At 39.1% G+C, this 23,489-nt stretch overlaps 1 protein-coding gene across 26 annotated transcripts in view; it reads left to right on the top strand.

Moving 5' to 3' along the window:
- The window catches only part of LOC105196252 (sodium channel protein para), a 52,896-nt gene that overhangs the window by 1,091 nt on the left and 28,316 nt on the right, over positions 1-23,489 (top strand). For 8 of the 26 annotated variants that reach the window (XM_039448612.1, XM_039448607.1, XM_039448603.1 and 5 more), the window contains exons 1-13: positions 668-814; positions 3,496-3,528; positions 10,106-10,261; positions 11,604-11,809; positions 13,636-13,764; positions 15,560-15,651; positions 16,437-16,649; positions 17,147-17,207; positions 17,378-17,687; positions 18,258-18,554; positions 21,275-21,331; positions 22,232-22,696; positions 23,326-23,422. In XM_039448612.1, the coding sequence (XP_039304546.1) occupies positions 668-814; positions 3,496-3,528; positions 10,106-10,261; positions 11,604-11,809; positions 13,636-13,764; positions 15,560-15,651; positions 16,437-16,649; positions 17,147-17,207; positions 17,378-17,687; positions 18,258-18,554; positions 21,275-21,331; positions 22,232-22,696; positions 23,326-23,422 (2,263 nt within the window). Of the gene's footprint in view, positions 1-636; positions 815-3,495; positions 3,529-10,105; positions 10,262-11,603; positions 11,810-13,635; positions 13,765-15,559; positions 15,652-16,436; positions 16,650-17,146; positions 17,208-17,377; positions 17,688-18,257; positions 18,555-21,274; positions 21,332-22,231; positions 22,697-23,325; positions 23,423-23,489 lie in introns of those variants that run through there. The other 18 variants (XM_039448616.1, XM_039448610.1, XM_039448614.1 and 15 more) reach the window with 7 other exon arrangements.

Here is a 23,489-nt window from a genome sequence, read left to right as displayed (position 1 = left end):
CAAATTTTTTTCTCAGTGCACATTCCAGACAATTAATATTTTAAGAATTAACACTTTAAGGAAATGTAAAAAAATCGATTTTTTTTACCAATGTTTATAATCTACTATCTCCCCTGATAGCTCCCGCGGATTTCACGGTGTTGTCATCGTTCATTAATTTACGAAATGAAGCTTCGAATGTGTTACCTCAGATATGACGATTTTGATTTACGTTGGTCTATCGCTTTTTTATTCAGTGATCGGACGAGAACCGATAGTTTCAACGTGGTTGGAACGTTATCTATATAATTTTTAATTCTTTCTTTCGAGTATTTTTTTTCTCTCTTACTCTCTCTCTCTTCATTTTCTCTCACCCACACTATCGCTCAAAAGTATTCGCACATTCAGAGTTTTGTTTGTATCTCTTCTTTCTGTTCAAATTCTACTACGTTCTCTTTATACATAAATGTAGAATATTTTTAACTATCAAGATTATTATTAAATTCAACATCTAGAAGATCGCGAAGAAAGATTGAAATTCACTCTTCCTCAAAATTCCCATCACTTAATTAAGAAAAAGTAGGCAAACATTTTTTGCGTCAGTAGCGTGTAGCTACGTTACATCGTTCAATCACTGATCGCGGTTCGCACTCGCAGGAAGGTGGCTCAGCTGTGCGCAGCCTAGACAATGTCCGAAGATTCTGACTCTATATCAGAGGAAGAAAGAAGTTTGTTCCGTCCGTTCACGCGGGAGTCCCTGGCAGCGATCGAGTCTCGCATCGCCGAGGAAGAGGCTAGGCAGAAGGAGCTTCAGCAGAGAAGAGCGGAAGGCGAGGTATGAACGCGACGGTTTACGTGCTCTCGTCACACGATCGCGTATCTCTATTCTATAATTTCTAATTTTCTTCGCGCATCAACTACATCGACACACAATTAGTCATACATGCGTACTTCGTAGGACACCCCTCAAGTAGCGCCAAATAAATTACGCGGTCGTTCCCCGTGACGATCGCGTTCAGGCGATTCCGATTCTTCTGAATTGCTCCACGAAATGTCTCGAAGAGACATCATTTCAAACTGTAAAGAAAAGATCACAGTTGTGGTAATTCCAGAGAATATTTGCTTTGCATTAATGTTCGTTGTACATACGCTTGTTGTTCTCCAAACTCGTATATCGCTACTTTCGAGTTTGTTGTTATCCGTTTGTATAATTTTTCAGTTAGTCATATACATTGATTAACGCTAGCGGGTATATTTATCTGACGCTGCTAATTTTCCCGCCAGGCTCGATTGTGCGATCAATTAATTAATTTTCCCGTGTAACTATCCCTTTCTTTGTACATATTCACGTGTACATACGTTCATGCGAGAGAAGCAACAGTGTAACAATAAAAATTGACAAGCCTTTTACGGAAAAAACAAAGAGATTTAACGTTCGTTTCATTTGAAAATCCTGTTGCACAACAGATCATCTTAGAGCTTTCGACGAAGATTCGTTTCTTTAACCGATGGTTAAAGCCATTGCGCCCACAGGCGCTTTTGTAATGCGCTAGAGAGTTTCACATTAAATGCTACTCATACTTGAGACTCTGTTTACGCATTTCTTTTTGTGCAAAATTTCTTCGTTTAAAACGTTTTTTTCGCGAACACACATTTTTAATTAATAAAGTAATCAAAACAAAATAAATAGAGGACAAATGGAATATGTGAAACAAAAATACGATTTCGAAAACATCCAAAGTGACGCAACATTTGTGAAATGCATTTGATATAAAAATTCAATTTGCTTGAATAAACGAACAACGAAATTCAAGATGTAAATCAATATTTAAAGCATTTTGAATCGCAGCAAATTCAACTTGAAAATACTTCCGTTTCTCTAAAAGACCGTTTAATAGAGATGTTTCAGTGGAAAGTGCAGATTCTTTTATTGATTGATCTTAAGTATGAGCTGCCTTGTCGTTGACTTTCCTATGCCTGTAGCGCCCCCGTATGCGAAACCTTTGTTCTCTCCCGTTCTTCTCTTACACACACGTGTAAATTGCAACCCGTTATTATCTGTTGTTACACCTGTTTCTCCTGATTCATTCGACCGTGCCCCCCCCCCTTGATTGTTTGCTTGATCTATCGCTAACGTAGTGAGGATGTAACTATCTCTCTCTACCGACGACTGTTTGAACCTATTTCTTTATATATACATATTATACATACATATATCTGTCGTCGAGTAATGTATTGTGTGTGTTACGAAAGATCTGTCACGTACGAAGCTCGATGTCTGCAGTGCCACTTATCTCTCTGTGCCTACTTATATACATATACTTATATATATAAATATATATATAAATATATAAATATATATATATAAATATATATATATATGTATATATACATACATATATACATTTATTATATATGTGCGTGGATATTGTTCATGTGTCGTAGCTACCTCCACTCCTCTCTTTCACCTCGTCGCACTCGCGTTTAATGAATAACGCGCGAGTGCCACGCGATGAGAGATGATTATCACGGAGGAGCGTATTAATGTAAATCCAACGAATGAATCCCTTACATCCTTATAATTAGCGCTCCTAATTTGCCCCACGATTATAACAGCAACGCCGATAAAAGGAGAGGATTTATTTATTAACCTACCACCTCCTCCTCCTCCGCGTCGTCTATCGTTCAACATTGATCGCGCTGTTTGAAAATTACTTTCGCAAGAGGAGCAAATCCTCTCCTTTTATTGCCTCCTTGTATTATACTCTAGCGATGAAAGGTCAAGGAGAGAACGAGAGAGAAGCAAGATCAAGACTGGATTACCACATCGATCGTCTCTCTTTTTTTTTCTGCAATATGGAAATCTTAAAAATCTAAAAATGCATCGGCCTACTATTTTTGCCTGCTATTTTTAAAAATGTATCGCAAAATTTATGAATCAACCAGCATATTTAGACAGTTACATTACGCTCCCCTATTAACTGGCAGAAGCTATAGTCAAACGTTTAAAGATGTTCACGTTTTTTACGGTCTATACACAGCAAAATTTCTTAGAAAATCCTGAAATGGTCGATAACGATACGGGCTATAATTCTCTGTGAAAAGTATCTCCGAGCTCCCGGACGAGCCGTGTTTTTCCGACGGTTAATCCAGTCCCGATCAAGCTTGATGTGCTTGGAAACCCTCTTCCCGGCTTGCCTGATCCTGTGTATCTCCTGTCGTATGTCTATGTCTTGATGTAACATTGTGTCTCTTCTCCTCCCTACCTTGCCGTCTATCCTTTGAATCTCTCTCTCTCTCTCTCTTTCTTTCTATCTCTCTTTTTTAAACTCTCGCTCCCGATTCAGCTGTTACCCTTCCCTGCGGACTGATTTACCCTCTCGCGCCCCATCCCCCTGTTATTGCATATTGGCATTTTTTTTTTTCTACTCTGTTCATTCACCGATATCCCCCCCCCCATTCGTATTCTCTGTATCTCTGTGTGTAACGACTGTTTCTCCATTTCTCCAATTTCAGGGAGGTTTTGGACGGAAGAAAAAGAAAAAAGAAGTAAGACGTTACGTCACGCTAAGTAATACCGCTCTCTCTATCTCACATCCGACTCTTCTACCTTACTAACATACACACGTGCACACGTACACGTCATATACGCCGGCATATACGTATATATATAAAAACACATATTATACATTACACGCACATGCACACTGTGAACACGTGCGCAAACAGACACGCACACGATCTCACGATTTTTCCTCACTCGGCAGCATTTGGCCGATCGATCGGCCAGACACGCGTCACTCACTCACTGCCCAACGCCGCACATACGTTACAATACTTGCTCACACTTTTTGCAGGGATTGAAAACGAGAATAATGAACTTTTCATCGCAAATGTCGAAGAAGAATCGATATTTTCGGTAACAGTTGCGAACGATTCCACCACCCTCCCACCAGCAACGCTCGAAGCCTCACTCTTACACAGCCAATTTTACTTCATTATTATATTATCATTACATTTAATTTAAATGCATGAAATACGTGAACTTCAGTCTGAGCGTTTATTATGTATTTAATTTAAAAACATAAATATTAAAGCTAAAGAAATTTAATTCGGTTGAAAAATTCAAGTTAAGCTAACAGCTTTTTTCCCCCCAGTGTACGGATTGTTTTAATTTTATTAGTTCATTCTTCGATATTTGAGTATTTTTCCTCCCGGAGAATTTTATATGTGCCATTTATTACTATTACTTTGGAATTACGTAAAGTAAAATAGAAAAGTATATTGTTTTTTTTTCCAAGACGCTATTTTTCCGCAAGTTATTCCAGCAATACTTTTGTTCCAATAAATCGTTCGCGACAATCTCCCTCTTACATCGGATTCTTTCTCGCGATTGCTTCAAAGAGAATCCGCGCTCGCCGGAGCTTTCGACGCGAGTCGCGAAGGTTTCAATCCCTGGTTTTCTGACGTGCCACGGTGTATATTGATTCCCGAGCGTCATCATCCCGAATCGATACATCGACCGGATACGAAAGATGTGCAAGTTTAATTCGCGAGGCATTGAATTCGAAACGTTGTGATTAATTAATTCGAGGACTATTCTTAGCGGGATACGCGCGCGATTCGCCTCCGTGATATCTCAATGTCGAGTGTACCTTTCTTATCGCGCCCGCGAATTATTCCCCCCCCCCTCCCTCTTGGATATTACATCGTGGCTAAGAATACGATAAAATCTCATGATTTTCATACGCACACGTACACATACACATACACACACGATACAAGGCAGCGTGCTTCTGTATATTGCCCCTTGATTGTTTGCAAACACACGAATACACACGTTCCTTGGCAAGTGTCTTGACGTCTTACGATCAAAAGCGAGCTGTGCTTATACGCTTTAACGCGCGGCTTTTCCTCGAAATATTTGTTGCTTTCGAGAATCTCCGTGCTGCGAGAGAGCGCCTCGTGATACGCTTGCAGAAGAGAGCCTGGGATCAATTGTAACGAGAGAATCGCGCGATGTGGAGCCCTCCTCGGTTACCGCGAACGCAAGAAGTAACCGAGAGAGATGTGTAATTAGTCGAGTGTATCGAGTAACGTATAAGGTAACAGTATCTCATATGGCCTACTTAAGCTTCGTGATTTTGTTCTAATTTTTTGCCGAGTCTAAAATTAAAAACTGATTCACAGTAGGAAATATTTCTAAACATTAATTAAAAATATTAGACAGTTTCAAATATTTATGTGGATGCGGTGAAGATTTTTAGAAAAAGGATGGTTTGGATCGCATTGGGTACATATGTTACTCAATATGGCCTAATTATATTATTTCCTCTCTTTTCACGAAAGATGTTAGAAAAATAAATAATAAAGTAATTTAACGTTACATTTACAAATTTTACAACAAGCTTATTAACATATTTATTAACATATAAGAGGTAGTTTCATTAACAATTAAGTAAATAATTGACTTATCTTAATTTTTTTTCTCCTTAAAACCATTATGAATCGGAGGTCAGTAAGTGAATAAAAATTTATGATCTAAAAAGTAAGAAAAGTACTGAAAAAAACATTATAATCGATATGTGTTTGCTCATTATTGATCTGGGTCATATTGATTCTACCTTACAAAGATTTTACCTTTCTTTCGTTGACTATAAACAGCTGGAATGCTATGACGAAAATATAAATTAAACACAGCGTTATGAAGTATAAATATAAAGCTACAATCATGTAAACCGCGGATACGCGGCTAATAATCACCGCTTGATAGTTACAGAAAGCATTAATTTTTCTACGAAATATTAGATCGTGAGAAACATAGTCAAGAAAGTTCTACCTTTGATTTCACTATCAACAACCTTTGATTTCACAATCAACACAAACTAAACAGTCAACTGTTGCAAACAAGTCACGTTGACAGCCTGTACGATATATTAGCGTTATTTATTCAATTTATCATGCAATTACTTAGAAACAGCAAGTAGGCCATATTGGGTAATATAATTCATTATTTATATAGAATATAATTAAAATAAAATAACAAACTTCGAGTACACACTGACATAAAAAAAGAGTTCATATGAACATATGTCCACAAATTCACTTAAATGAACTTTTTTTTTTACACGTGTTTGACGTGAAAAGCTCAGTTTGTTACCTTTTAGTTACATCCTGTATACATGTCTATATCTCGCAATTCTTTCGCAACAGGCGAGAATCAACGTTTTATTGAAACCATCACAATTAATCCCAGACTCGATCGCGCAATGATTCAGGGGATGCATCGAACCTAACATGACCCAATTTCGAAGACCGCTCCGAGCGCACCGAACTCGCGCATATTTGCCTCCGGGCAATAATTTAAAACACGTAATTTCTTGCGAGAGATATACGAGAGCGCGCGGTCTTAAGAAGTTCCCAACCCGTCAAGAGACGCTCCACGAAGTGGCAATACGGAGATGCGCAGTAACATACGGCATAAATATTTCGAGCGGAGGTCGCAGTCGCCTGGTAAACGCTTACACAGATCGTATGCCATAAGCGCAACGCTTACGCTGACTTTCTTTCTATCCCGTTTTTTTTAATATATATAGTTTTTGATCAATCAGCGCGCACGGTCGCAGCTGCCTCGAAGCAAAGTGCGCGAGTCGCGCACAGCCATGATAATTCCCGTGTAGAAATGTTGGTAAGATTCTAATAAGAACCCGATCGGTTGAACTATGAATATAAACCTAGGCCTTTTATGGCATGTAACAAATTGTTCGCGAGGCCCTTAGAATGGAAAGAAAAGAAAATGAAAAAAAAGTCAGATTTTTATTGCTTTCTATTTTAAGTAATTAAATATAGACCTCATTATAAAACGAGATTTAAATAACGAGTCCTTCTTACGCAACAAGAACTTATTGAATACTCATTTTTCTTACGTGCGATATCATTCATAAATACCCGGGAAAAAATTTTTTATATATAATCATACATAATTATAATAATATGTAATTATACATATAATATATAATATACAATATATAATATATAATATATAATATATAATTATATAATATATAATTATATAATCATATATTTATATAATTATATCCATCATATATAATTACATATGTCCAATTATATATTCTTTTATATATGACACTATATAATTATATATCCATTTATATATAAATACATATATTAATATATGGACATGTTTCATATATAATTATACATAAAAATTTCTTTCCCGGTCGTTTTCCTGTCTTTATAAGTTAACCTTAATAAATAAATATTTATGATGTTAAAATTCCTCCTTATTAAGTACTGATAAGGGCCTCTTTGGATAAAAATAAGGAAACCTTTCTTGTGGCATTTATTACTATTACTTTATAAATAATGATCGAGGCCTCATGTTACGTAAGATATCATCTTTAATAAATTTCTACACGGGTACGCGGCGCGTCCTCCGGAATCGTATTGATTTACGGTTGGATACGCGATAATAGGAAGTTCTCCACGAGGAGAGAGAGAAACTTCGCCGTTTCTGGCGGATCGCAGACAGCTCGAAACAATCTTAATCCCCGTCGGCGCCTGCACGGCGTGTTTGTTATTGTCCCCGGTGAAATATACACCCGATGAAAGTCAAGTTCGCGCGCTGGAAAACGAGCGAGTGAGCTCGATATTCACCCGGCGTTTCTCGCGCACTATGCTTGTAGCGCTTCTTCATCTCGTGATCGAATCCGATAGCGAGCACGGTATGTGCAGTACGAGGGGAGGGACGAGGGGGTTCGCGGGCTCACCAGCTTCGCGGGCCTCCCGCGGGATTCGACCACGAGTTTCGAAACTTTCGGCACGCACGAGCACGTGTTTTAGAGCTTTCGCGCGCAGTGCTCGGCGGACACTGTACTTGGCTTGCGCAACCTTAGACCTTAGTCATCTAGACCGTTACACGGAGCCTACTAGAGTAGCCTTTTACTTAGGTGTAGGATGACACTTGCCGAAAAATGTCTGACATTGTATATAATAATTTCAAAAGGGGGACCGCATTAACGAGACACATCACCGCACCGCGAGATCGATCGTACACGGATCCATCTCGCGTCCGTCGTCCGCGGGATTTTCGGAAGGAAATCGTTTTCGCGACCACTTTCGCGAAGTGAACCGCGTGCGTCGGCGCCCGGATCGGATCGTTTAGCGGTTAAGGTCTTAAACTCCGCCGCGCATAAATTTACATAAGCGCGTAAAACGTAGAGTACGAAAACGACGTCACCCACGGGGCCCACGGGGAGAGATACAGCCGAGCGCTTTATTTCGGTCGGAGACGTTTATTTGCCATGCATTCGCTTTTATATCAATTTGTGCGCGACTGTGCCCTGAATAGATGAAGATCACTGGTTAGCGTGCCCCGCCACGGCGGGGGATCGGATAGAGAGCTAGAATAGAGCTAATGTGTCTAGAGCGTTAGGCAAACTTAGTATCAGTCGAGAGTCGGCATATAGAAGAAAAAAAAAAAAAAAAACTAGGAATAGCATAACTAATTAAGACTCGCCAGAAATTCGAGCCGTAGGAGGGGCCAAAGTCGAGCAGATCGCGTGGACCTTCTTCAGGTTCGTATGTTCACGACCCGTTTTTAGCACCGACCGCAATTTGCAAGCGTGAAATACGTACTGTGGCACCATGCCTCTCTTTTTCACAATGAAATCTTATTGCGGCAAGCTATCAGCTGAAATATAAATGCAGCAATCAACGTTAATGACGATTTTCTCAGTTTTCGCAGTTTTATCAGCGAATTCACGCGGGATTCAGTAAGTCTGCTTGCGCCGGGGCTACATCTGGCCGTTCTGAGAAAAACTGAGATTTCTTTCACGCTCGGAACACACGCGCGACAATTCGCACGCAATACGCTTAATAGTACCGACATATTCTGTTTTTGTGATGCACAGGCGACGACGATGCGGTGTAACGCATCGAGCTCATCTAAAAGCGGGTTATGAATAACTGGTGCACTTAGAAAAGTACGCGGATGAATATTTCCAAAGGAGCGATTTGTTCGAATATTCATACGACGGCGCTGAATATTTCACGTTCGCGTTCCGCATACGCGAGAGCCGAACGCGCGACGCCATATGGTTTCCGTCCTTCTATACGGTCAAGTTTATATTTCCAGCGGTACTACAGGGCGCTCGTAAATGTATATTTCAACGTCACTCTTTCGCGGAAAAAATCTCGCGTGGAATGTTTTGCAATAAAAAAAATAAAAAAAAAATCGTATTGGAACGTGAAACATAAAAGATTGCACGTGAGTCAATGAAATTACTGATCGACAACGTTCGGTAAACAATTACTGGTTAAATCACTTATACTTTGTATGAAAACTACACATATATAATTGTACCAGAATGCATTTACGTAATACTCGAGGGAATAAAAACTATCAGAGTCATATTCGTAATAACTTATTGTATTGCATTTTCATTACACTTCCGTTGAATTATTTATGATGTTCTTGCGTCACGGGTAATGAAGAATTACTGAAATATTTGAAAATTAATTTTGCATTGCATTCTGTACATTCTGCGTGGCACGTTACCGTCGAATGTGGGAACGCAATTGCGCATGCAGCCGAACGGGACTCATTGTCCGTTTAATTTACGGTCGAAGAAATCGATATTTTGGAAATATTTATAATCATCGATTGCTCAATTATTTTTACTTTTCACCGTTCGAATATGAAATGCGATATATGCGACGGCCCAATTCGATTTTTTTTCCCCCACACACGAGACACGTGAAAATAATGTGGAAACGCTTTAAAAAGAATTTTTATAAAATTTAACGCATGACAAGCGGACGAGGTCAATTTTTATATCCCCCGTAAACCGGCATCATATATCCTTGACATATTCGCTTCGATAAAAGGAATGTGTTTCAGTCAAATAATTCTGTTTTCTCTCGATAGAATTTGAATTACAAAGGTATATCTTTTGTATTTTAATTACTTTGCAATAATATCTTTTTTTTCCACGAAGATCTGAGCATCATTTTTTTTTTACGCTCAGGCGAAACGCCGTGATAACGATTATGGCGAAGAGGTACGGCGTGCCGGGATAAAATCTTACGAGCATCTCGTTCGCAGGTACGGTATGACGACGAGGACGAGGACGAAGGTCCTCAGCCGGATCCAATGTTTGAGCAGGGAGCGCCGATCCCGGTCCGACTGCACAACGAATTTCCACCCGAGTTGGCCTCCACACCTCTCGAGGATATTGATACCTTCTACCACAATCAAAGGGTACCAGGCATTGACGCACTAATTAGTTTAACTCTCTTAGAGGAATTGAGTTTTCGCGAGATGCGGAGTACTAGAGTGGGTTCTAACGAGCGGTCGCGCACACTATGGCTGCATCCGGCGCAGCTATTTTCAAAACTTTACCTTTCAAGTTCGCAATTGCCTTGTGTGCAACTATTTCACAGGTGTAATAGTGCGTTGAAAGCCATATACATACATACATCAGGATCTTTTTTTATGATTCAACTACACTGAGAGAAATATTTGGTGGGATAGATCAAAGTTTATTTAATTATAGTGATTAAATGAATTTTATAGTTATAATTACAAAATACGTAGCTGTTTTGATCAAACAATCTGTAGCCTTAACCAAACAATTGTTTTTATACAATTGATAACTAAACGGTTCATTAAATGTAATTATGGTTTGGGTACTAGCAAAGTTCATTTGATTATTAATTAATTAAACGTTTGGTAGTTATTTCTCTCAGTATATACAACCGCGTAAAATTTGGAAATCATGAATACACTTGAAAAAATATTTTTTTCGCAGTCGATTTTTTTAATATGATTTTATTAAATTTATATTATTTCTATATTATTATATTCGGAAAATATTGTTTCTATCTAAGTCGAGATAATTATCTCCCATTGAAAGCCGTATTTTTATTAACGTCTCTATACCTATACTTTTAAAGCATACGATTGAATTCGTGAGAACAAAGCGATTTTTTTAACCCTTACTTTACTGAAGGAATATCCATTTCATTTGTGGAACTTTTTTTACGTCCTAGTGACCCTAGCGTCCTAAAACTTCACAAATGAACTAGAGTTTTTTCTAGTTTAATTTTTTTGCCAAAAATATATTTTTGGGACAACTATTCATTGTTCGGGTTTTATTTATTTATTTTTTTTATATACCTATTTTTGTACCGAAAGGATATTCGGGTATCTATATGCTTTTTGTACAACAATTCAATGGAAAAAGTTAAAATTTATACTTTTTTGCATTTCTAAATGTTTCATTCATTTATTTCTCATCTATAGTATTTTAATTACATAAAATATTATAATATAAAAAATTATGTATCATTTATGTAAAATAAAAAAGTGTTTTTGCAAAACATTAAACTAGATAAAAAAAATTTGGTTCACTTGTAAAAATTCAGGGCATTAGGGTAACTGGAACGTAAAAAAAAATTATTTCACAAATGAAATGGGTGTCCGACTATACCTTCGGTAAAATAAAGGTTAAACGAGCGTCCATCCATGTATAATACATATTTCTACACCTTCGCTCGTAATATTCGATTGAATGAATTTTGCAATATGTATCTGTCCGTAGACCTTCGTCGTCATTAGCAAGGGAAAGGATATATACAGATTCTCAGCGACGGACGCGATGTGGATGCTCGACCCGTTCAACCCTATACGGCGCGTGGCCATCTACATATTGGTTCACCAGTTCTTTTCTCTCTTCATCATCACTACAATATTGGTTAACTGTATACTCATGATCATGCCCACCACGCCCACCATCGAGTCCACCGAGTGAGTATCTTTCACCTTCATCATTTGCGAATTGTTACTCTATCGTCGATGAGCTGAATGAGCAAATACTTATAACGAGCGGAGAGCCAAACTCTTTTAGCTCTCGTTAGAAATGAATTTATTGAAGAGACGCTAATTAAAGGTTTCGTAGACTAAAGTGAATCGATATACTTCTCAATAAGACTAAAATGTCCACTTTAAATTGGACGGCAAACGTGACGAAGTAATTTTGCGAAAAAGAATTTATCGTTCTAAAAAAAAAGCATTTAGAATCAGCTGGTTAACAACTCTCTTGAATCTTTAAACTGTAAAATAGTTTTTGAAGATTTTCTGCGACTGTTTCTTACAAAATATAAACTGTATTTCGTTTCTTTTTTGTGACTGATATAAAAAGAACTTTAATTTAACTTTGCGAAGATATTTGAACATAGAAGAAAATCAATATCGTTGACGCTGTTAACTATTTAATATTTGCAACGAAAAGTCTAGCGATTATCATGCAATTATTTATGTTTATCCTTTAATATTATTCATCTCAACGATGATGCTTAATTATCGTTTAATTAGACTCAATTTATCTATTTCTTTTTCGTTTTTCTTTTTCAAATATCGATTCAGTTTTCGAGGTATTTGAGGAAATGAAATAATTTAAATAAATATTGTCGCATTTCTTTATAAACGCAAGTGATACGAAAGAGAGATAAACGGGCAAAAATGTCCCTATTTTCTAAGAAGTACAAGAATTTTGACTGGGATAATACACATTTAAGCTCGCCATTAAGTGAATTAAACATAGTTTAGTCTGCCGACACGTACCTGAAGCTGGAGATGCGTTTATCGTCGTCGATTATTTATTTTTGAGTTTCGAAAAATCGAGCTCGCCTTTTTTCACCGCCTTACAGTACAGTTTCGATATTTGTCCGGTTAGAAAAAAAAATATATATCTCATCGAAGGCTTACGGCGTGATCACCTGTGTTGTATAGCTACTTCAAGAAATGTTCTACATGTTATAGCTCTAATATATGAGTAGAGACTGTGATAAATTGTATTCCGTTGGTAAGTTTTGTACTAGTCTCTCTAGAGGTAGCACTAGGCGACGGGCAACAATCGCGCGAACGATTCAACATACAGTGTACTGCAAATTTACTGGATATCATTTCGTAGAGTGTCTCAACATTTGAGAGAACAATCCGTAAATTTTTTAAGATAAGCGGCGAGATAAACGCCAGCATCACGTAATGAAAAACCGAAAACTTCATTTTCATTATTTTCTTTTTTATCGGATTTCTTGTGTTTCACTTGAAAAACTGCGCTGAGTGTGGTAAGCTATTTTTATTTATTTATTTATTTATTGTTTCTCGCGTTGTGAATATAATTCGTTCGCGTGCACCGTGCCCGACATATACGAGTACATTGGTAGTTGATCTATACAAGAGAAATAGATGCCAATAGTTTTTAAGGTCGGAATAAGATATACGTCGGAAATTATTGTCGAGTTTAGATTGCGAAAGAGTGATCGTGTTAATTAATGTGTAATTTCTCCATTCGCATGTTCCTGAATTTATCGATAGATTAGTCCTACTGTGCTGTGAGTTTTGCACAATGCAAATATACGATAGCGAATATATATTTACAACAATTAGGAATAGAAAATAATTACACGAGATTTACGATCGCAACGTTGTAACGTTATGATCGCGGTGTTTTTTTTTTTTTTTGCGCTAGAGTATAATCACGTTCACGCGTGATTTCAAGCGTGCTAGACGGTAGAGACAATCACATGAGACGCATTTAAAAAGCTGAGTGGTGTGTTTGTTGTTTTCAGAGTGATATTTACGGGCATCTACACATTTGAGTCCGCCGTTAAGGTGATGGCGAGGGGTTTCATTCTGCAGCCTTTTACCTATCTTAGAGATGCATGGAATTGGCTTGACTTCGTAGTTATAACTTTAGCGTGAGTAGTTAAGACTTATTCTTCTTAAAGAGAGAAAGAGGCAAGAAGAAAAAGTGAAAGAAAAAAATAAAAAAATAAAAAAAACGGAGTACACGGTATGAGTATGGCGAGCAAAAGGAACGTCGCCATTTTGTCGAGAAAAAGATTCTGTGGATACCAATAATAGAGAAGTGCCCGAGTATCGCTCTCATCTTTTTGTAAATTGCACATCGTGCTAACTACGTCGACTTCGCGATAAGAAACGTTACTATAAAGACTAGAATTTATCGTATCACCTTTATCGTTTCTCTCCTGCAAAAACTGGAAAATGATTTCCGGGATTTTCAGTGACTTTTACAAAAAAAAAAAAAAAAAAAAAACAAACAAACTATTTGCAGATTATTTTAACAGTGTCGAAATAAACGAATCAAATTGGCTTTCAACAGAGAGAACAGATACGGATTACTAAATCGTGTAACGGCACAATGGAACACGGTAATTAAAATCTTGGCAATTTTAAACCGCGGAAGTTCGTATACTGAAGAGTTAATTCACGAAACGTTAATTAGTATCAAGTTAGATCTTTCCAGGTTATGACAGTAGACTTCTCCGCTAGTTCCGTTGAGTACGCTAACGTAAGACTTCCGTAGCATCGATTATACATATATATATACTCTCTAAAATTTTTGCAGTGGAATTTCATCTAAAAGAGTAAAATTCCACTCTAAAAGTGTGAAAATCCTGCCGCTCTTTATCAAGACTGGCAGGATTTTCACACTTTTAGAGTGGGATTCCACTCCAAAGAGTTTAGAGAGTATATATATAAGATCATCTGTGTATGTGTATATACACATGATCTTTATTCATTATGCCTCACAGTTCACGCAGACACGAACGTGCATACACGCATACACACTCTTGAAGTGTACTTATATATATATTCTAGGTACTTGAATTAGTTCATCTAGATAGGGATAGTATTATTTCTTGTCTCTTTTAGTGATCTTAAACAACGAGTTTTTAATTGCCATTCGTAATACGTTGATTAGACATTAGTACTCTTACGTCGAGTCGATAAGTCAGTTGACTAATTGTTGTAGTTTAGTACATATCTATATACATACATTCTTACTTCAGTAATTGTTTATAGATGATCGATACGTGTATACGTTTCACTCGATAAAGTATATACGAGTATTCGACTGCGATTCGTAACACAGCCGAAATCGCGTGCCACGTGATTCAACAATCTTTCGTAGCATTTTGGACAGCGACACTTTTTTTTCAAAACAGTTGCTTACTTTGTTTCATTTTGTTAACAATATCGGAAAACAAGAATCACAGATTTTATCTGACTTTGAAAGGTCAGAAACTGTAGCAAGCTCTAAAATTTACTACAATTTTTTAAGTGAAAGAACTAGAATTTTCAAAAATTGTTTTTTTTTTTCAAAAACAAAGAATGATATACATATTAAACATGCATATGACGGCGCGTGCTGAAAGTAATTTAATCGTTATTTTCAAAAGGGAAAAATGATTGACAGCGGTAAATGTAGTTTGGAAAAAATACGTTGGAGAAGTAACCTCGAATCCCGTGGCAAGTTACACGCGGCATGTTACATTGAATCGTGCATGCAGTAATAGCTACCTTACGGTACACGTTGCAGTTCGTGCAGATTTTTTGGTAGGAAATAGGAAAAGTAGCGAGTAACCGTTTGCGTAACTACGTTTAACCCCCGCCCCGATCTTCTCTAAACTTGTTTCACTTTTTTTGTTTGTATCACTGTAATGTGTGTGATGTTCGGGTGTATTGCAGTTATGTGACGATGGGCATAGATCTAGGCAACCTTGCCGCTCTCAGGACATTTCGAGTCCTCCGAGCCTTGAAGACTGTCGCTATTGTACCAGGTATGCTTAGAGTATAGTATAGAAGTGGCCGTAGACGCAAAACACATAGTGGTTTTAGACAACACTTGCCGCGTTCGCTGTTGTATATCTCGTCGCACATCTGACAACAGTTCCGTTTCACCATGCAGCTTGTATCGCCCTTCGCATCAACGCCTCCGTTTGTCATCCCGGTATTTCTTACAGTATACGACCGTCCGATATATTTCTCCCGACGAATCCGATTCTCCCTTTACTCTCGGTTTGCTCCCACCCCGTTTCTCCCTATTTTCGCTTTTCCCGCTGATTCCCCCCCCCCTTCTCCGACTGCGACACTACTTCTATCGAACTCGATGCACGAAACCGCTTCGAACGTGGATGGGGACAGAGAAAATTTGATCGTATATCGCGCGTAGCAGATGATTTGTCATGAAAAATATGCTTCTGATAATCCCTTTACGTGTTCCGTTTTTCATCTCGCAAGCCGTAGTTGCACATGGAACAAGTCTCTCGTACGAATATGATATTAAACAAATTTTCATGTCGCTATCCATGAAACCGCGCGATATTCCTGTCCATCGTTTGAAGTCATATTTTCTTTTTATTTTATTTTATTTTATTTCTTTAATCGGATCTTCCGGAAGAGATACTCATTTCGCACTCTGTCCACACGTCTGCCTCAATCGAACCGCCACTTCTCTCCGCACGACAAGCCGATCGGTTACTCTCTTCTCCAGGTTGCCGCGACTGTTGCCGCCCGTTTTACAGGCGCTAACAAAACCCACTGACACACTGTTCTCGTTGTCTAGGTCTGAAAACCATTGTCGGCGCTGTGATAGAATCCGTGAAGAACCTGCGCGATGTGATAATCCTGACGATGTTCTCCCTCTCCGTCTTTGCGCTGATGGGCCTTCAGATTTACATGGGGGTCCTCACGCAAAAGTGTATAAAGAACTTTCCTGACGACGGCTCCTGGGGCAATCTCACCCACGAGAGTTGGGCGCGATTCAACAAAAACGAAAGTAAGTCTCGCGGCTCTGCGCGAAATTAATTTAACAAAAGCACACCAGCCTGAAGTAGCGCAAAAGGAAAGATGGATCTGAATGTCACCTGAGAGGCCAGCGAGCTCATTCCATAACTCTTAACGAGTTTCGTTATCGTTATAACGTCGTTGCGCAGATATAATATACGGCAAAACAAAAAAACGCAACGGCATTATGACGATAACGAAGCTGTCGTTAAAAGTTACAGAATAGGCCTGCAGATTCTTTGTGACGTTCTTTGCCTCTCACAAAGCGTTTCCGAGATCCTCAAAGTATAATTGGCTCAATTATTTCAGTAGTGCACCTTTAAACACAAGCTGTATTTGTAGAGGACTCCATGCGAGATAAAATAAAGAGAGATAACTATCTACTAATTGGTTCTTTCTTCACGGAGATATAATATATAAATCTTTTTCAAAATTAATTTCCGATCATTAAATCGTCCGATTTATTAAATCGTTATTTCTCTCGTACAGCTAATTGGTACATGGACGAGGCTAAAAATATACCCTTATGCGGGAATTCGTCGGGGGCGGGGTAAGTTGATAATTCGCTTTCATGATAATGCTATTAACTTTAAGCGAATTTAAGATTAACGTCTATTAAGAGACAACGTTAGTGGAAAAGAATTCAGCCAAGAAATAATATATGTTTGCGAACATCGATGCGAGGAGCACAGAAAAAATTGATATTCTCCGAATATACAGGCAGTGCCTTCCCGGGTACACGTGTTTACAAGGATTCGGCTCTAATCCGAATTACGGTTACACGAGCTTCGACACTTTCGGTTGGGCATTGCTCTCCGCCTTTCGTCTCATGACTCAGGATTATTGGGAGAATCTGTATCAACTGGTGCTAAGATCGGCCGGACCGTGGCACATGCTCTTCTTCATCGTTATCATCTTCCTCGGGTCCTTCTATCTCGTGAACTTGATCCTCGCTATTGTCGCGATGTCGTACGACGAGTTGCAGAAGAAGGCCGAAGAGGAGGAGGCCGCCGAGGAAGAAGCTATGAGGGTAAGTGGTACTGGAGTCGATTATTGGAAGGAGAAGAACGCTAACTGAAGCTCTTCATCGACTGAAGAGTCTTTCTTGAGAAAATAAGCTCATTATTTATTTCTATATATTCGCGAAATTGGACCTAAGGTCGGTATTCATAGTCCGTTCTTATATTTAAGATCATCTTAAGTATCATCTTAAGACGCTATTAACCAATCAGAAAGCCGTATCAGCATCTTAAAACATTACATAAGATAATCTTGAAATAGGAATCGACTATGAATACTGGCCTAAGACTGAGCGAATAGGTTAACCCTTTCGTGCCGGGTGGCCAAATCTTCAAAAATTCATAGAGAAGTAATCGCTGAAAGCTGATGAGAAATATCTGTAAAAACCCCTGGAATGTTTCATTCGAATCCAAGAAAATTGTATATTTTGTTCCGCCACATTGGACCTATTTAAAATTTTGATTATAGTTTTATAATCAGCGACCCTAAAGACTTTTAGTAAGACGTGAATCAGATGCTAATTATTCCTAGGCGAAAGAGTTAAATCGGAAGAACCGACACGATTGACGAATGTTAACAGGAAGCCGAGGAAGCGGCGATAGCGAAGCAGAACAAGCTCGAGGCGCAGGCTGCAGCGCGGGAAGCTGCGGCCGCAGCGGCGGTCGCCGCCGTGGAAGCTGCGGATCAGATCGTCAAGTCCCCGTCGGATTTCTCGTGTCACAGCTACGAGCTGTTCGTCGGCCAGGAGAAGGGCAACGACGACAACAATAAGGAGAAGATGAGCATACGTTCGATCGAGTCCGTGGGCGACCAGAGGCACATCAAGCAGATCAACAACAACCACAGCGCTGCCAATAAAGTGCGGAAAGTCAGCGCCGTAAGTATCCGGCTGGACGATGTACGATATACATATATACGTATCGACCTTCTCATACGCGTCGTTTTGACGTAATATACCGTGTTGGCCCTATTATCAACCTCACGATCCTCCTTTCCTCCCCCACACCCCCACCCACGCCCTCAGACCTCGCTCCTACGAGAGCAACTTGTGCGAGGCTATTCGATCTGACTCGACTCGTCGGTAGTCTGCGAATTGAAATCGCTGCAATTCGGAATATCGGTCGCCTCCTGCCAGTCCGAGATCACACACTGCTCTCCGGAATATAGGACACGAATGATGTATTGTATTTATTGGCCGCGCTAACGGGGAAACTTCTCAGGTTATTAGGGCAAAGTCAGTGAATCACGGCGAATGCAATCTGGGCGGTTAGGCGAACTTGACAATGACTTATTACCGCTGGTACGCAGGTATCGAGTAGATAAGCCAAGATACATCCGACAGGATGTATCTTTTCCAATTGATTTGCGTTAAACTAGGAAAACGCAAATGTAGGCGCAATCGGAATTCAAATACCTGGCGTACCTTTTCTTCTTTTCGGCATCTCTTTAATACACAGAAAAAGGAAAAAGTCGCGACGAGTCGAGCCTTCCCATCCGCCGCTCTATAGCATGCTTGGCGTATAATTTAGGATGTCCCAAAAAAGTCTGCCGATTTGAGAGTCACGGTTTTTCAATAAATTTTTGGCCTGGATCGTTGTCTGCACGCGTACAAAAAGATTCAAGTTCTTACACACACACACCCGCGTAATTAATCTCCACGTTCTGACGATTGAATTTTTTGCTATTATCATATTGATCGAATATTATGACGGTGGAACCTGTCAATTTCAAGTCTCTGTCGAAACTCTGCTTTACACGTATAAATCTTTTTTGGGACTCGCTGCGTAACTCGACTGCTCGTATTATGTCATGACCCTTTTGGATAGGTGGCTTTACGCATAGAACCTGTCACCCTCTCGTTAATCATTCGCCCTATATAGTTATATCGTAAATGCAGTTTCAACGTGTCGAATATCGTTGCCTCGATCCTGCGATTGCGCGTAGTAACGCGCGGAACAGTGAATTTCGGCCGTATAACCGACACGGCGCATACTGAATATACATTCTAATCCTATTTTACCGAGCCATGCATGCAGAGAAGTATATGCTTAGTATACGATTAAATAGTTAGCGGAGATACGAAATACATCGGCTAATTGCGTAATATCGATGCTCGAGAACACTGCTTGACACTTAAAAAATTTTAATGGATTAATTTTTCTACTTGTATTTCTCTTTATCTAACGCACAAGCAAGTTTCTTAAGAGGTAACGTGAAAAATTGGAAACAACATTTTCCTCAAGTATGCTACACAGCAAAAAATTTTGTGTTAAATTTAGCATATTTTACATGTCCTAAACAATTTACATGTTCAGCTATACTTTTGTGTTAATGTAAGATAAATACGTTAGAAAGTAACACAAATATTATGTGAAAGATTAATACAAAAGATATAATACTTTGACACAATTTGAAAAAAAAGATATATATCTCTTTAAAAGTGAAATTAACATTTATTGTTATTTTATTTATCCTATATTTATATAATAACAATAAATATATTATTTATATATTATATAATTTAATAAAGTAATATAAATTTAATACAATATTATATATAACTGCATAAGTATTATATAAATATATCATTACACTGACAATGAGACAAAAATTTATTTGAATATTTGCAATGAAATATTTATTACGGTACATAAATATTTATTCAATATAAAAATAATTATTAAATTTCATTAATGATTCGCATACTAAACCAACATTTATTTACATTTAATAAATATTTTCATTGTAGGTATTCAAACAAATGTTTATTAAAATTTAGTAATTTTTACTCTCAGTGTATATATAATATAATATATAATAAGATGTATATAGATGTATATTTCATTCATTTATCTTAAAAAATTTACGTTTCAAAATTACATTGTTTTCGTGTTACACGGAAAAAACAATTTTACTAAAATACAGACCTAAAAATAATTATGTTAAATTAAAAAATTATATTGGATGTTTAAGCTGCTTGCTAGGATGTCAAAACTTTTTGCAACAATTTTATCATACTTCCAAGCGTCCGACATAATTATTTTGACGGTTCAACATAAAATTATTTTCTGATCTGTGTCGAGCTGAGCTTTTAGATAAAAATTGATCCTTCCGTGTTCATTTATCCATAAATCGTGTTATTTTAACCGTAAGAAATGTTGAATATCAGTTCAGCTCAAATTCAAATAACAAATTACATTAATTTAAATTAACACTTGGATGTTGAAAAATTTTAACAGGGCGCAATTTTAACACAAAATGTTTTTTACTGTGTAATTATGTATCACTGTAATCAATGCAAATTAATCGCGGATGTGACCGCCGAGGTTCGTGTCTCTACACACATTTACTAGATCTCTTTACTAGATTCGTAATTTCTCTCCCTACACACAATAACAAAAAAATATTCTCTTGTATAACCGTACTTTTCTTTCTTCTCTCTTACTCCGCCTCTCCATTCACAATTGTGTTATGTGTGCTTCTGCAAGTGTATTGTGATACTCCATATTACCTATTTCGAGTGCCTCGTTGGTGTACACATTAGATCACGTTACGAGCCGTTTGGTAGGAGATATCTTTTCTTGTTTTTTTCTTAAGGTCCCTCGCGCCGCTAATGGCCAGTTTACTTATGCCTACCAGGAAAGCCTGCGGAAGGTACGTGTGTCACGACGTGTGTCTGTCAGCACCGACCGTACGTACACTAAATAGCACCATAGGACCCGATCACGATCTCACAGCGTTCACTTTCGAGACGCCATTCGTCAATGCCCCGCGCGTTACGACTCGCAGTTCTCGCAGACGATGTCTCAAGAATCGCCCGTCTTATCACGACGCGTCCGTTCATCCTCCATGGATTTTCGTTCCCGAGTCGAGACAAGCGCGGATCACCACTGGTGATCGATCGTCTCGCGTCTTTCGCGTAATAATCGTGATCACCGTGAGACGTTTCATCGAGACCAGTCTCGTTGAACGATCAATCTTTTTCTCTTTTAATTAGTTGCGAGGAACGATCGACGTCGCGCGTATCAAATGGAGGAATTAATTACGGTTCGCTTGGAAAAACAACCATGTAGGCAATCTATATTATCGCTCTGTCAATCAACGTGTTTCGCAACTAATTAGCTAAAGTAGGGAAGCGGGATTGTTGAAGAGAGCGGCTTGTTCGAAGAGTTACCTGCCGTGATGGCTTACCCATCGTACTGATTTAAATAAATAAGTCTTTTGAATCCTTTGAACAAAAGCATCTTTTGTGCGCTCACCTCGGCCGATGGCCAAAAATTTCAAACGACACCAGCTAAAAAAAGAAAAAAAAAACAACGCTAATCTTCACGCATCACAGCTCGTAACTCTTCAAACGATCCGTCGAGCGTTGCGATAGGTCGCGATCGATTTCGCGGGAAATGTCACGATCGTCCTGAGGGAATATCACTTCGTCGCCGAGAGGGACACAGACGCCTTTCCGGCTGGCCCTCGACTCGGCTCGGCTGCCAGAAAAGAGGGCCGAGAACGGAGAGAGAGAGAGAAAAGCGGTGGTCCGCTTTGTTGTAATTTCAGGCGAGCCTGAGCCTACCCGGCTCACCGTTCAATCTACGCCGCAGCAGCCGTGGCAGCCACCAGTTCACGATACGCAACGGCCGCGGCCGATGCTTCGTACCGCCGGGCGGCGACCGGAAGCCCCTCGTCCTGTCAACGTACCTGGACGCCCAGGAGCACCTGCCCTACGCCGACGACTCGAACGCGGTCACCCCGATGTCCGAGGAGAACGGCACGATCGTAGTACCGGTGTACTACGCGAATCTCGGCTCGCGCCACTCGTCCTACACCTCGCACGCCTCGCGGCTCTCCTACACGTCTCACGGTGACCTGGCCTTCCCCGGCATCCGCGGCATCGGCATCGACAGCATCGGCAAGCAGATCACCAAGCAAGAACAGATCCTCAGGAATAGAAAAACAGACAACAAACAGACGACACCGGCCAACGGCCACGTCACGGACACCAATCAGAAAACTTATCATTTCGTAAGTGATCTTTGTGAGCTGGAGAAACTCGCGGATATGATCTCTCTCTCTCTCTCTCTCTCTCTCTCTCTCTCTCAAATCGGTCCTTCATCGGACTGAAAACTGTCATCTCTCATTTCATGCATGCTCCGTATGGTGACTGTCTTGGTAAAGGGTACTCTCGGTGGGTTCGCCATTGCCTACCGAGAGGTGCTGATCAATTTAAAAATTTGGTATTTTGTTCTGGGTGGATTTGACTCTGTATCTTTGGCACAGAAAGCAGACGCGCAACTCTTACGCCACGATCACCACTTCACACCACAGATATGATAATCGCACAAAGAATTATAGGGAGAGAGATCTCGATAGAGAATAGACGGATCTAGCTGAAGATAAAATATTTCGGAGTCTACTAAATGACGGAATGTTCAATTTTCGCAATAAAAAAAAAGAAAACACACTCGTGTATCAATTGTATAATTGCAAAGTATGTTCTTATCGGTTTCAAACTTCATTACGGACTTAATGATATTTCACGTAAAATCGCCGCAGTCAGTATAGTTCAAAGTTCGAATCTGATGTGTCTTGTATCAAATTCGAACTCACGGTAGCGTGATATAACGATCTTCGTAACTGTTTAAAATTTTCAGGAAACTTCCGATATAGAAGATACCATGGGCAAGACCAAGCAACAAGACAATCCGTTTATCGAGCCGTCTCAGCAGCACACCGTGGTCGACATGAAGGGTGAGATTACAAACTAGTTAGCGAATAGCTCCGAGGCTCTCTCGGCAATCAAACTTAACTCTCGACC

This window comes from Solenopsis invicta, chromosome 4, assembly GCF_016802725.1.
Source record: "Solenopsis invicta isolate M01_SB chromosome 4, UNIL_Sinv_3.0, whole genome shotgun sequence".
Classification (NCBI taxonomy): domain Eukaryota; kingdom Metazoa; phylum Arthropoda; class Insecta; order Hymenoptera; family Formicidae; genus Solenopsis; species Solenopsis invicta.
This window is presented reverse-complemented; position numbering and strand designations above follow the sequence as displayed.